The sequence below is a fragment of the Tyto alba genome, unplaced genomic scaffold (genome assembly GCF_018691265.1).
Source record: "Tyto alba isolate M040663 unplaced genomic scaffold, T.alba_DEE_v4.0 Super-Scaffold_1, whole genome shotgun sequence".
Taxonomy (NCBI): Eukaryota; Metazoa; Chordata; class Aves; order Strigiformes; family Tytonidae; genus Tyto; species Tyto alba.
Window position 1 is genome coordinate 19,504,343 of NW_024881261.1, and position 14,673 is coordinate 19,519,015.

General features: G+C 41.0%; 1 protein-coding gene and 1 long non-coding RNA gene across 2 annotated transcripts; one reads left to right on the forward strand and one right to left on the reverse strand.

Annotated features, from left to right (window-relative positions):
• Positions 1-612: 612 nt before the first annotated feature.
• LOC122153180 lies at positions 613-2,931 on the reverse strand. The gene is made up of 2 exons (XR_006165032.1): positions 2,067-2,931; positions 613-979 (listed from the first exon to the last, which is right to left on the reverse strand). It is a non-coding gene; the product is annotated as an uncharacterized LOC122153180 (long non-coding RNA).
• Positions 2,932-3,346: 415 nt separating this feature from the next.
• On the forward strand, positions 3,347-12,877 carry ANKRD1 (ankyrin repeat domain 1). The gene is made up of 9 exons (XM_009965982.3): positions 3,347-5,121; positions 6,717-6,896; positions 8,681-8,818; positions 8,906-9,013; positions 9,687-9,785; positions 10,921-11,019; positions 11,164-11,262; positions 11,424-11,522; positions 12,758-12,877. The coding sequence occupies exons 1-9, from the start codon at positions 5,095-5,097 to the stop codon at positions 12,866-12,868; spliced, it is 960 nt and encodes a 319-aa protein (XP_009964284.2). The 5' UTR covers positions 3,347-5,094; the 3' UTR covers positions 12,869-12,877.
• The last annotated feature ends 1,796 nt before the right edge of the window (positions 12,878-14,673 follow it).

The following is a 14,673-nucleotide window of genomic DNA, read 5'->3' on the forward strand; positions in this document are numbered from 1 at the left end:
AAAATCACAGGTGGGTTTTTTGTTTTTTCCCATTACGTGAAATCCCCAATGCTAATGTAATTTGAGGAAGTTTTTTTTAAGCCCTACAGTAAGTGATGCAACTATTGACTCATTGCTGGTTTGAGCTCTGACACCAGGGGACCAGCTGGCCAGACCAGTAACCTGCCAGACTATGATTTTTTTGTTTATTTGATAACTGATCTAAATAAATGCAATTATAGCCTCATCCTTTAAATTAATAATTTCTCATATTCTAATTTTGTACTTAAAACTAACTTTATGTTCCTAGGTGAAACAGTTTTGTTTCCTTTTTTTCCCAAAGAGACAATGTGTTTCTCTGTAGCAGTTTTATACACAAAAATATGCATTGATAAGAAGTCTCCAAGTTGTTTTAAACAGATGATGTATCAATTCCCTGATCACTTTAGAAAAAGCAGGCAGACATGTATATCGCTATGCTGAAAAAGTTAGAGCGTGAGTGGTATAAGTTGCATATTATAGTTAACTCATAACCAAACTGTTGACAGTAAATATCAGAGTGTATGTTAGACAAAAAGAAGTGTTTCTTGTCTTTCATGGAAAACAAACAGCTAAAAAAGAGGAGGAAACAAATACAGTTCTTGCAATATCATATTATTTACTGATCTTTTGTATGTGGATACATGTAAGGAATGCTGGATGCTCACACATACCGAGAAATAACAAGCCATTATGCACCAACACATCACTAATCCAGGAGGAGTAAGCTATGGGTTACTGCTTCTTACCTGTACCTTGGGTAGGAATTTATCCTTGCTGCACACACATGGAACATAGTTTGGTGGACTAATACCCTCTTTGGTGCATAACCACTCCCCAGTAACTGATCTTTTCATACCTTTACTTATTTAGCAGCAGGAGATGGATAGAGACAGCCAGGCACAATGGCACTCCAAAGGGCAACATCTTCAGACGCAAGGACAGAGCCAAGGACAGAGTGCTGGAAAATGTTAAGTTAGCAGAGTACAGCAGTGACGGCATTGAAAACATGATGGTAATACACATGACAGGAGGCGGCAATATCATCCATATCACACATAATGCTTTCACTCTACCATTAACCTCTTTTAAAATTAATTGCAAAAAATTTTTTACGCTATTCAGAAAACTTCTCTTTTGATAACAGGGAACAGGGTGTGCCATATAGTTTTCTCTCTGTCATGATGACTCTACTGCCCTTTTGTGGTTTTCTCTGTTAGGTTTTTTTCTGTGACAATATCCGATTGCCTGACACCTAGCAGATCATTGCTCTTCCCTTATCCTTTATTGGAGTGGCAAGAGTTTTTCAGATTCCCGTTACACATCTGCCACTGACCATCTGCTATTACCACCTTAATGAGAAATCACTTGTTGAAAGGTGATTAAGTGGTTACAGTCCAGCACAAGGTTGCAAGCTCCTTATACTACTTCCCCCTCCAGTATTAAGTAATAAACATCCGGCTGAGACTCTTAGATCATATGAATCAGTGCATTTCTACTATTTCAATATGGTTACCTTGGTTTACATGACATTTAGCTTAATAGCATTTACCATTAGGTTAATTTAGATTCCAGCCTTTGGCTGCCACCCTTTTCACACAGAAACTCAGGATAATCAAGGGAGATTTTTCTATCCTCTTTATTATTCTTTTAGTCATCAGGGATGGGATGTTTTAAAGATAGTTACTGAATTATCTCTAAATAAGCTGGGTTTTTTTGGCAATACTCATGATGTGAGAGGCAGTTTTGTGTTTCCCCTCAGAACACTGAGGTTTCCTGTAAAGCTACCCTGGCTCTGGATTTATGTACCATTTGCAGAGGAAGATCTATCCACTTAAACTTTCCAGCAGAAGTTTTGCTGAGTCGGTTTTACATATCAGGCTGTTTAAAATAAAGGAAAAAAAAAAATAAAGGCTGGTTTGTTTTTTTTTTAATAAAAATGAGAGAGAGAAAAAAAAAAAAAAAACAAGGAAAAGTAAGCTTCAAATACAGTGGGGCCAGAGATAGTTCACAGCTTGTCATACGGTTTTTGTTCTTAAAGCAAACACATTTCTCTTCCCGAATCACGTCTCTGCTGTGATCTGTTTCCACTAAACCAGAAGCAGTCTTTGCAGCTGTCCTGTTAGGGCTGTGGATTTCAAGACAACCTCTCAAATAAGTGTCACTGAACAAAACAGACTGAGATAAGCTGTAACAGCACATTTGTAAACAAGAATATATGTATGTGTATATATATATATATAAATATATTAACAACAAAAGGAGAGCTGAGGAGAATCTCTATCCTTTATTGGATGAGGGAGGGAACAGTGACAAAGGCTGAGGAAAACGCTGAGGTACGTAATACCTTCTTTACCTGAGTCTTTACCAGTAAGACCAGTTGTTCTTGGGGTATCCAGCCCCTTGAGCTTTAAGACAGAGAGAAGAATGAAATCCCCATAATCCAAGGGGAAATGGTTAGCAACCTGCTACACCACTTAGACACACACAAGTCTATGGAGCCAGATGTGATCCACCCAAGGGTATTGAGGGATCTGGTGGAAGTGCTCACAAAACCACTTTCAATCAGCAGTCCTAGCTAAGTGGGGAGGTCCAGGTTGGCTGGAGGTTAGCAAATGTGATGTCCATCTACAAGAATGTCTGGAAGGAGGGTCGGAGGAACTACAGGCCTGTCAGTCTGACCTCAGTGCCAGGGAAGGTTGTAGAGAACATGATCTTGAGTATCATCATGTGGCACATATAGGACAACCAGACAATCAGGCCCAGTCAGTATGGGTTTATTCTTGCAGGATTTTTGCAGCAGGTCCTGCTTGAACAACCTGATCTCCTTCTACAAGGGGACCTGCTTAGTGGATAAGGGAAAGGCTGTGGATTGTCTACCTAGACTTTAGTATAGCCTTTGACACTGTTTCCCACAGCATTCTCCTGGAGAAACTGGCTACTCCTGGCTTGGACAGGTGTACTCTTCACTGGGTAAAAAACTGGCTGGTGACTGGTCACAAGTGGTGTTCCCCAGGCCTCAGTTCTGTTTAATGTCTTCATAAATGATCTGGACAAGGGGATTGAGTTCACCCTCAGTAAGTTTGCAGATGACACAAAGTTGGGCAGGAGTGTTGATCTGCTTGAGGGTAGGAAGGGCCTCAGGTTCTGCCAGGGGAGGTTTAGTTGTAATATTATGAAAAAATTCTTCACCAAAAGGGTCGTCAAGCATTGGAACAGGGTGCCCAAGGAAGTGGTTGAGCTACCATCCCTGGAGATATTTAAAAGACATGTAGATGTGATGCTTAGGGACATGGTTTAGTGGTGGACTTGGCATTGCTAGGTTAATTCTTGGACTCAATGATCTTAAAGGTCTTTTCCAACCTAAATGATTCTATGATTCTAAAAAAAGCCAAACTGATCAGCCTCATATCATAGAGACATATAGCAGGAGTACAAAACTGCTGTGAAAAAGAGCCCAGCAGTGTGATTTGGGACATACCACTTATGGGGAATGATAGCCTGGCTGTACTTAGGTTTGGAAAAAAATGTTCTGAAAGGTTCTCTTGCTGCTACATACTCTATTTTAGTTCTGGGCCTCATCTTCTAATGTAATATATATTCTGAGCAGTAAAGGAACCACCTGATGTCCAGCTTCATTTCAGGGAAAGGGAGGGCATAGGTATGATGGGCACTAGAAGACAAGTTTGGATGTACTCAGATTACTGGGAGATAGTTCAGAGGAGAGAGACACCTTGAAAGGTCAATGTCAGGAACACATCATGCTAATGATGTTAATGATATAAACAACACCCAAGATAGTTAGGTCTTGATTTGGTGAAGCACTTATATACATGTCATACTTGAAGCACCTGAGCAGTTGTATTCATTTCAGCCAGGTGACCTGGATACCTACAGCCACGCTTATACCTCACCAGACAGGAGCTCCAAGCATTACAGAACTGAATTTTATTGGCATTTATCCACACTCTATAAATGCAAAGATTAGTGCATCTTCCTTTTATAAAATTGCCTTCTGCTGGTGTTCACTCTCCTGCTTCCAGGCTAGTATAATTCACAGCACGAGAAAAGCTTTTCCAAAGGACTCAATAACTCCTTTTCCCCAAAACACACACATCATCTGTATGTATTTGTCTGTATCCCATCTTATCTCCAAAAATGAACAGATAACTTCTGTGCGCCTAATCTCTCATATCCAAAAGGAAAATATTTCCTGAGAAAACAGTATTAGTTTTACTTTTTTTTGGCATAATGGGACATAATTTATTATTCTGCTTATGATCACAGAAAAAGACCCAGAAAAATGCAAAGCTTGCTGTTTTGAGATCTTACACTGATTGTAACTTATCATGTCATAGGCCCTTTTAGCACCAGAGACATCATTGTGGTTTAGTAATCCCTTCAGAGAATTTGTTCCAACAAATATAGAAGACTGCCATCATGATGAGAAAAATCCTTTCCCCTAAAACTGTTTATCATCCAAGAATAAATAGCAATGAAAAGAATGGCTTTCTGAAACTTAAGGGGTCATAATCCATTCATCGGGAAGATATTACTACAAGTATTGTACATAAGTCACCTACCCTTTCCATGTCTTAGTCATCTAAATATCAGTTTAAAAAAAATGAAAAAAAAAAAAAAAAAAGAAAAGAAGATGAAGTTATAATGCTATATCAACAGACAGCTGTCCTAGTGGGCACTGGGAACACAGAATGGCTCGCATTGCTGCGCCATGCAGTCATTACCAAAGGAATGATGAGCTCACATTTCATTCCGATTCACATACTCGGTGTGGTTAGACTGTGAGGCTCACCCCTCCTCGCCCAACTGACGCCCCCCCTCCCTGACTCGACACCAGATCTGGCTTGTTAACATGTCTGGAATGAGCTCGAGCCTACCTCTCAGCTGGCAAGCCCAAGGGGCATACTTGGATTCCCAGGTTGGAAGATTATCTCATTCAAGCACAGTTCTCCCAAAGATATATAAGCAAAGCTAGTGTGGCGGCCCCTGTAGAGCTGGCCTGAGCACTTGGGAGTTTCAGTCATACAGGAGTACAACCTTCAAACACCAGCAAATATGATGACGATGAAAGTAGAAGAGCTGGTAGGTACAACTTTCTTCCATTTATTCATAATTATTTTTCTTTTTAGACTGTTGTCATACCAGTCAGAGACAACCTTTATGAATCATTGAGGTGATTTAGGAGGTTATCAGCACTGCTGTGCTCTAGGTGCAAACCCTGTATATACTGTATGTTATCCTATTATATTCTCTACTTTAACTTTTCCTTGGGAAGGAGGCTCACCACGGGTACAGTGACATAGCTGTTTGGATTTTACATCAGAACATAGATTACCAGGAAGAAGACACCGACCAAAATTTAGCTATGCATTTTCCTCTGACCTTGATTTTAATTTTTGTTTTTCTAGAAGCTATGAAGTTTATGATCACACTGAGTAATTCTAAGCTAGTGAGGGACTGGAAGGTATCAATGCAGGAAAACTGAAGTATTTTCTAATACTAAGCAAAGTTTAATAATAGCGTTATTTTCTAATAATAAACTGACAGTTCTTACACCCACTGCTGTTCATCATGTAACAAGCCTTAGAAAAATAATGTCTAAACTAGACCACAAGTAACAGGACATTCCACTGCAGGGTTCAGATTAAGAATGCCTGATTTGATCAATAAACTGGGAAAACAGGAATGATTCAGTAAAACACTGGAACTTCATGCAGAAACTGCTTTTTTTCCCAAATGACTATCTTAAGATGCAACTGCCATACAGTTTAGCTGGTTAATGTTGTCTTAAATTCTTTGGCAAGTCCCTGATAGTTTCTCTAGTGTTAAACTCTATAACAAACAGAATTTTACAAGGTAATTGAATGGAAAGGTAGTCTAGGCCACATGAATTTACCAAACCACTCTCAAAATATACAACAGCCTCTGCTAAGTTTAACAAGTTATCTTTTCGTACATACTTAACTGAGCATCAGAAATATTTCAAAAAGCTATTGAAAACCGTGCTGTTCCACAGCATCAGATAGCTTCTGCACAGGAACTACCTTCTGCTATTTTGCTAGGTGCTATAAATGGGGACTTTGGTACTGACAGGGTAAAATTAGACTTGAAATTACTCAGCAACCCAACTTAACTGCATTGGACGTGTTTCAATAAAACCGTAAGGTCCCAAGAGAGAAAGCCTCTCCTCCCACTCTACATGCTCGGTTCCCCTGCTGAACACTCGCAGGGTGCTGGTGGCTAGTCAGGGTGGCTCTTCCCACCACAGCCTTTTACAGCCTTCTGACAAGCCTGACATATGCTGGCAAGTGAAAAAACAATAAAACCATGAAAAAAAACAACGCTCTTCCCAACTCCCTGTCTTTTGTCAGTACAGCAGCACCTTAGCCCCAGCCAGGCAGAGAGTTAGACTGTGAGTTGGCTTCATGGATCTTGATCCAAGCCCTGAAGATGCCAAGGGGGGTTTGCTGCGTGGATGTGAGCAAGATTGCTCAAGCCATTCACATGCACAGTTAATCCAGGCACAGGCTGAATGAAGTCTGCACTCTGTCTGTCACACACTCCTAGAGCAGGACAGGAATGACATGCAGTTAGCCCCTAGGTAATCCATGTCCCCAGGGTGTGGGTACTGCAGTCATGAAACTGCCTCTTATATTGTATCACACTTGCTTTTACAGGTGACTGGGAAGAAAGCAGACGGTAAAGAGACTGGCAGCTTCCTCCCTGAGGACTTCAAAAATGGAGAGTATGAAGCTGCTGTAAGATTAGAGAAGCATGAGGACCTAAAGACAGTCTCTGAACACTCACTGACCCGAGGTGATCTGGCTTATGAGAAGGAGAAAAAACTAGAAGCAGAGGTAGGCTCTTGGGTTTTGTGCTTGGCTTCTTATCATCCTGCATGTACTTTTTGCTGCAGCCCCTGAAGTTTTGCCTCTTCCTAAAATAGAAATACATGCATGGTGAGCTACATAAACCTTTGGGAGATCACCACCAGAAGAGGTTGGTCTAAAGTCCATTGAAGGCCATGGTGGTCTGCTGACTCCTGTAGCCCATGGATGCAGGCAGTAACACTGTGAAGCAGAACCCCAAACTCCCCCTATAATGTCTGACTGACACCTTGGGGGTCCTTCCTGCCAGCTGTCCGTGAGGGGGGAGCCATCATAACCAGTAAGACACCTTCAGCTTGCACAACTAATGACTGCCACTAAAAATAACTAACCCAATAAAGATGTAGGAGTGCATTTCTGAAGCCAGAAGCCTTATCCACCATGAAAATGTTCTTTTTAATGAAAACACTGTATTATGCTTACTAGCACATTTGGGAAAAACAGTTACAAATGAAAGTGATACTGGACTACAGGAAAGTACCATTTTGTATTCCTGGTCATGACAAATCTCCCTATATCCCTAAGAACTGATGCTTTCTTTCCCCAAAAATATAGCAGCTGTAACTTCTTAAATCCTTTGGTGAATAAGCAACCAACTGGCCTAAAAATATAAAGTGATTTGGGAATGAAAAAGTTTAACTAGCAAAGGGGCATAGAACTTTGTTCTGAAAAAAGAAAGGTGGGAAAATGAACCTCGGAAATAAATACTACTGACTTTCACCTTCAACAGAGATCATCAGTTGCTACAGAGGTTTTTTGAGTTCCTTCAAAACAGTGTTCTAAGAACATTTTGGGTTTCCAATTGATTCACAGTCCACTCAGCCAACGTAATTATTTTCCATTAAGTCAATAATCTACTGATCGAACCCTCAATGCAGAGAACAATAAAAAGAATGGGTGAAAATAACCTGAATAAGAATTCAGCTGAACATGACAGGGTCTCACCAATGTATTTATCCTTCACGATACCATGGGACAGAATCTGTCATCTGTATTCACCCTGAGTTATCCTTTGTCTGTGAATACCTCTTCTGAAGTCAAGGACACCTCATGGTACCTGGGATCTCAGTTCAGGCAATGCATTTGCCCTTGATGTCAGCAGTGCTCCATACTGACTTCACGCAGGGATGCCTTTTACAAGAAGGCTTGAAAAAGCCTTAAACGTTTCTTGAATGGCCCCTCCAAGGATATTGAAGACATTTTTTGTAGTTTTCCAAAATGTAACACTTGCTGACTGAAATGCTAAGATCAGTACAAACCTTGCTCTTCACTTAAGGGTAGATTTTTCATCAAAGAGGATTAATTTACAATAAATCAGGGGCTGCATCGTAAAAGTGGTTGAAGAAAAAATGCTTGGTGGAAGTCAGATAAAAGTGCAGGGGCTTCCCAGGTCTCATAACCTGCACATGAGATTTCTTAAATTATTGGGCCAGAAGGGACTGCAGTACTGCTCTGACTCCTGGCCTAACACAGGACAAAAATTCATGCTATCTAGCCCACAAAATATAGCTGAAGCAGCATTTAGGAAGAAGCCCAGTGCTGTATGAAAAAATATATAAAGATGTTGTAGAATTTCTCACACACTTAGTAACTTTTTCTAATGGTCAATTAGCTGTAAAAAAAAAAAAAAAAAAAAAAAAGCGGATCTGGTCTTAACTGAATTAATCTGAATAGTATCACATGCTATCCTGCTACTCTGAAAAGGAGAGGTGGTCACACTCAGCTCACTTGCTGGCTTCCCTGATTTGTTTCAGCTGAAGAAGAAGAAATTAGAGGAGAGGTCAAAACTTGAAAACTTGGAGGATCTTGAAAAAATTATTCAGCTGAAGAAGAAGAAAAAATGCAAGAAAGTGAAAGCACCTGTTTTAAAGGAACCTGAACCAGAAGTTATTGTAAGTTATTTCAAAATACCTTCTGGGAAAGCATTGATGGAGTTTTGCACCACACACATTTATACCCTGTATATTTCTTTCCATCAGACAGGACCAGTGGACATACCTACGTTCTTTAGAGCTGCACTGGAGAATAAGCTGCCAGTAATTGAAAAATACCTGTCAGACAAAGGGGATCCAAATGTCTGTGATGAGGTACAATCTTCCTTCTTACTGAACAACCTGCTACAGAAAATAGGTTATTACAGAGCAAAAATAACTTTTGCCACTAGGTTTTGTAGCTTCCACACTTATGAGGAGAAAAAAGGAGGGGGGTGGGGGGGAAGTAAATAAATGCTGGAAGTTTTCTATATCAGGTTTTCCAGTGATAAGGGGGCCACTGGGACCCTTCAAAGTAGTATTACCTCAGAAGAATCTTTATTTTTAAAAGAAAGTGGTTGGTGCCCAGGAGATCCTAATTTTCTGTAACGGGTGATCTTCCAATGCTGCAGATGAAGAGACAAGAAATTTGTCTGCAGAAAGACAAAAAAAGTAATGCTGCCTGCCCTCATATTCCATAATGCATAAGCTGCATTTGCAAAATGCAGCGTAGCATGTTGGATGGGGGAACTCAACAGGCATCATTTTAAATCTGAATGCCATACTGCAGATATTTCTCACACCTCTTAAAATGCTCAGTAGGCAGCTCTCAGCTATCAGGATGCTATTAAAATTTAGAAGATTTCATGTCTCAAAAGTATTAGCTCTTGAAAATGAATCGGCATAAAGTATGTATTTGCCATCATCCTAGGGAGAAAGGGAGAAAAGATTTAAAGATATCTCTTTGTGCCATATTTAATATCTGACTTTGCACTGTTTTAATTGCCAGTATAAACGCACTGCATTGCACAGAGCATGCTCTGAAGGACATCTAGAGGTGGTGAAAAAGTTGGTGGAAGCTGGAGCTCAGCTTGAACAGAAAGACATGGTATGCACATCAACTCACACTTCTTTCAAAAAAACTGATCATTGTTTTATAAGTGCCAAGAGAAGCGCTTATAAAAGTGCTTATTATAGGAGTATTAAAAGGCCTTACAATGTCTTGTAAGTTTATCCTTAAAATAACACTGTTAAGAAGAGGTTTCAGGAGGGGGTGTCTGCCTCCTTTTGCCAGAATGGTTGCTGGAAAACACAGGAAGCAAAGGAACACGTTGGCCAGTAGACTGCCGCAAACAACAAAGCCTAGTGCAGGGTAAGAGAGCTGAGGTCAGGCCACCGCTGCGGCCCGCTAGCAGGTGGTGGAGATACCATTGTCCCACGCATGTATCCCGGGCTCGGCACAACACGTACATTCTCCACCGGGATTTCAAGGCTGTGCTGGGAGAGACCCCCGATCCTGAGGAACGCCAGCCATGAGGGCAGCTGAGTATCAACAGCTTCTGCAGCTGTTTTTATGCTTCTCCGCTCCTAGCTCTTTGTCCCTTTGCTAAACAGTTGGAACTGGCCAGCCTTGCTCCCTCTTGATTAATCCACCAGTGCTCATGGAGAGCATAAGAAACAGGAGGAATGACAGGCAGAGCAAGACCTTCAAGGGACGTTCCACTCCTCCCAGCAGAGCTGAGGACAGAGAAACTGAATCATGCAGAGGAAAAGGGCTCTAATTCAATTTGTGGACCTGCATAAATTTTATTTGCTTTTTTTTTTTTTTTAAAAAAAAAAACTATTATTTCCCTTGAGCTTCATTCTCTATGCATTTTAGAACCCAAAAGGCATCGAATAAAACATATTAACTAGCACATACCAGCCACATACCTGGCTAAAGATAACTTCTAAGTTCACAGACTAGACAAAACACACCCTCTCTCACAGCAGCGTTGCCCAGATCTCTGTCTTTAAGAGCAATATGCAGTGAGTGTGAATAGTGAGAAACTCACAGTACTGAAGAAATTAGGGCAAAATATGAAAAGCTGTTACTAGAAACAACTCAGTGATCACAATGACACATGCTTCAGGTTAAATTGTATGAAAATTTTTTTGGATTAATTTAGAAATTTTATCAAAATGGTTTGTTTTTAAATAGAATGATGAATGAAACTACTTTCCGTTTGTTTTTCCTGTTGCAGCTTGAATCTACAGCCCTGCACTGGGCATGCCGGGGTGGGAACCTTGATGTTCTGAAATTCTTACTGGACAAAGGGATAAACAGAAATGCAAGAGACAAGGTACGTGCTTCTGGAGCCCTGCAGCTGTTTAAACTGGAGATGAAAGGCTGACCCTCACTCCAAGTAGATAATTTTTGGCAGCTGTTCTTGAAGCAGTCTTTACCTGTTCCATGCCACTGACTGTTTCCTCCTCCCACCCCTCAGCTGCTCAGCACCCCTTTGCACGTGGCTGTGCGAACGGGTCAGTACGACTGTGGGGAGCACCTCATTGCCTGTGAAGCAGATCTCAATGCCAGAGACAGAGTAAGTAACAACAGCTCCTCACCTGTCAACTATCAGGTAGCACCAAGCTGCTGTCTGCCTCAGCAATTCCGCCTGCCTGTAAAAGTCCCCGGCTACACGGCTGGGGCTGGGTCCCGGTGCTGGACCGGTGGGACTGATGCTGTGGTGTCTCGTGCCTCTAGGAAGGAGACACACCGATGCACGACGCTGTGAGACTGAACCGCTACAAAATGATCAGGCTCCTGATCCTGTATGGAGCGGATCTAACTATAAAGAACTGCGTAAGTAATAGCAAAAAAATGTGGTAATTCAAACCACTTCAGAAAAAGTTTCCCTTCAGAGCAGTTTCATAGGTTTCAAGGCCAAGAGAGACTATTGTGAACAGACTTAATTAGATCATTTTGGAGTTAATTAAAGCAGAGCTGATACAGGGAAAATATAATTGGGGGAGGTAAGGGAGAAGAGAAAAAAACAGTACCTCTTCTAAAACCAGCACCCCTCAACTGCAACTTAAAACAACATCACATCTTTCTATGATTTAATTAAACATATCATATATTGAAAAGATTTAACATACAGACACTTGCTCTCTGCACAACTCCCGGGCTTCAGCCACCACTGAGACCACAAATAGCTTGTCAGAGAACTCCCCTTTCTCATAAGTCCACAGCTGATGGCAAGCCCAAGCACTACATCTAGATGACTCGCTGTTAACCTGACTGTTGGGCAACAAATTCCTGTGGTTCAGCAGAGATTCAATTTAAGAATCCCCACACCTCACTTTCTGCTCATAGCCACCACAGCAACAGCAGATGTGTTGCGGGAGCTCTATGGCCACTCGTTAAAACACAGTACATCATCGATCCTTTCCCCCAAACCAAGCAACAGTGGGATGGACAATGACTTTTACTAATGCCAATCAATGTTTTTGACTGGTAATCAGTCAAAAATTAAGAGGGCAAATCATGAGAGAGAGTCTTTGGCCTTTGGGGCTGTACATTTCATCATTTTCATACCCTGATGAGGGATAATGCTGGGAGTGGCCCTGTTTCAGAGAGTGAGGCCAAAGACACTCTCTCAGGCTTTGTCTGCGCACAAAAGTTGCTCCTGTTTATTTTAGATGTGGTTCATAACCTAACTAAACCAGTATGAACTCTTATCTGAATACTCAATTAAACAGAAGAGTGTCTTACTGAGGTTTCATCTAAATGCATTTCTAATCAGTTTAAACTAAATCAAAATGAACACCTGCAAGCTCTGCCAGTCATGGTATTTGCTAATATGACTTAGACCCACTGAAACCCAGGGAGATTTCATCATGAGTCTGACCAGGACCAGAACTACATTTGTAGGGCAAAAGGACTCTGATCTTAGGGAGGCGACAGTAAGCCTGGCCTTGTGCGTGCAGAAGGGTCTTACAAAGGGCAGATGCACTGTACAAATATTTAGGGAAGAATGAAGGACTCTGTAATCGCTGGTTGAAATGAAATCTTACTTTCTCTGCTTTTTTAACCAGCAAGGGAAAACCCCTATGGACCTTGTTCTTCAGTGGCAGAACGGCACCAAAGAGATATTCAACAGCCTGAAAGACAATTCCTATAAGAGTGTCCATCTAAGCAAGTTCTGAAGAGAGAAACCAGATCGGTCTCTTTTTGCTGCTTTTATAGGCTTCATATGAACCTGAAGGAAAATAGTCCTGAACACAGTATTTTAACTGAAAATATTTATGATACTGGATTGAGACACCTTCACTGAAAACTGCAAAACAAACATGCAAAGAAATTATTTTAAAAGGCAGGTTGAGGCTTAAAATTCCACTGGTTCTAATATTGCTTTATTTATTACTATTTATTATTTATTTATTTAAAAAGTAATTTTTAATGATTCTTAATATTATTGTAGCTTTTTTTTTTTTAGAGAGCTTTACATTCTAATGCAATCTTTGCCAGAATCATAAATCCTGTTGTCTTAGATGGCAGTTTTTCCAACTACATTAGCAACTTCCCTCAAGCCTTCCAATAGTGCTAAAAAGTGAATACTTGAAACTGTTGCCTTGTCTTTGCCAAATTCTATTAAAATAATGCATTAAATAAGTGGTGATATGTGGAAGAGCAATGGAAGAAAGTACATTGAGATGCCAAGTGGATTTAAAGGAGTTGAGTAATGGGGTTTACAAAGGGTTTGGCAATCGTGGTTGACAAAGAACTCATGGACAGAGCTCCAACCATCACGTAACGGTTTGGACTGTGGGATTCAGATGCAATGTAATGAAGGTGAGAGGAGGCAGTATCCGGAATGTGTATTTTTTTTAAGCTAGACTACTGCAAGGTCTGATGATTGAAGAATGCAAAACCAGATTATGTATATTTGTAAATTTGTACTGATTTTTCTGTACATTTTGTACTGATCTATTTCAGATTAAATAAACAGAGTGGTTCTTTTTATTTGCTGTAGTAGATTATGAAGCGGTGAACATGCACAGGGTAATTCTGTCTCTCTTTAATGAAAATTCACATCTTGCATCTGTAAAATTCTTAAAAACTCAAAAAAAGGGTCAGCTGCCTAGAGCAGCCAGCCCTTGAACTACCTCCCTGCCACTGTTAGATACATGCCAACTCTTACTTACTTTGTTAAATGGAAACACATACACAAAAGCAGAAAGACAGTACTTGAATAGCTAATAAAACAAAGTTATGATTTTATCACTGAGTTTTATTTAAAATCTCAGTTTCTCAGCAAGTCACTACTTACTATTTAGAGAACCTGAGACAGCTCCAGTTAGCCAAGCCAAGGGGGAGGTCAAGTCCTGCTAGGAAAGGCAGGCACCTCTCCCTTTGCTTCAGCAGAAGCAGAACAATCTCAACAGTGCCTCCAGCAGGGGCATCACTGTCCAATTTCACTGGGACATTACACACTGCATTCAGTTAAAATCCTAATTTCACAGCACAGCCTCCCAGCCAAATATGCCACAGGCTCCCACACACCTTCACCAACACACGCCAGTGGGCTTCTAGCTAGCAGGCTTTACAGTCTGACAAATCAATGTCCTGGGCACTGAGGTGGGGTCAGGAGTGGGCAGTGATGAATAGCTGTTACTGGAGTGCCAGTTTTGGAGATGAAGTGAATTTACAGAAATGCCACAGAGGAGCAAGCCTATTCTGTCTGCAGCCAGCTATCCTAGACTGAGGTCAACAGCTTTAGACAAATGAGACTTTTCTCACACAAGCACCATAACTCGCAAGCGTCACCTTGCCAGCCATAGGCTTTATTTGTGAACACACTCTTCTCCATAAAAATTACAGCACACCTCCACTCGCTGCCCTTCTCTGCAAACCACTGCTTCACTACTCGTTTCTGCACAATTATCCAGACACTGGGAGCATGCCTTGCAGGAAACAGAAATGACATCAGTGCTGGCTAACTCTGTTTTTC

Excerpts from the sequence above, each read along its gene's own strand:
- ANKRD1 (XM_009965982.3), top strand. The coding sequence starts at position 5,095 with ATGATGACGATGAAAGTAGAAGAGCTG. Across the intron at positions 11,263-11,423 it reads ATCTCAATGCCAGAGACAGA|GAAGGAGACACACCGATGCA; the intron begins GTAAGTAACAAC and ends TCGTGCCTCTAG. Across the intron at positions 11,523-12,757 it reads ATCTAACTATAAAGAACTGC|CAAGGGAAAACCCCTATGGA; the intron begins GTAAGTAATAGC and ends TTTTTTAACCAG.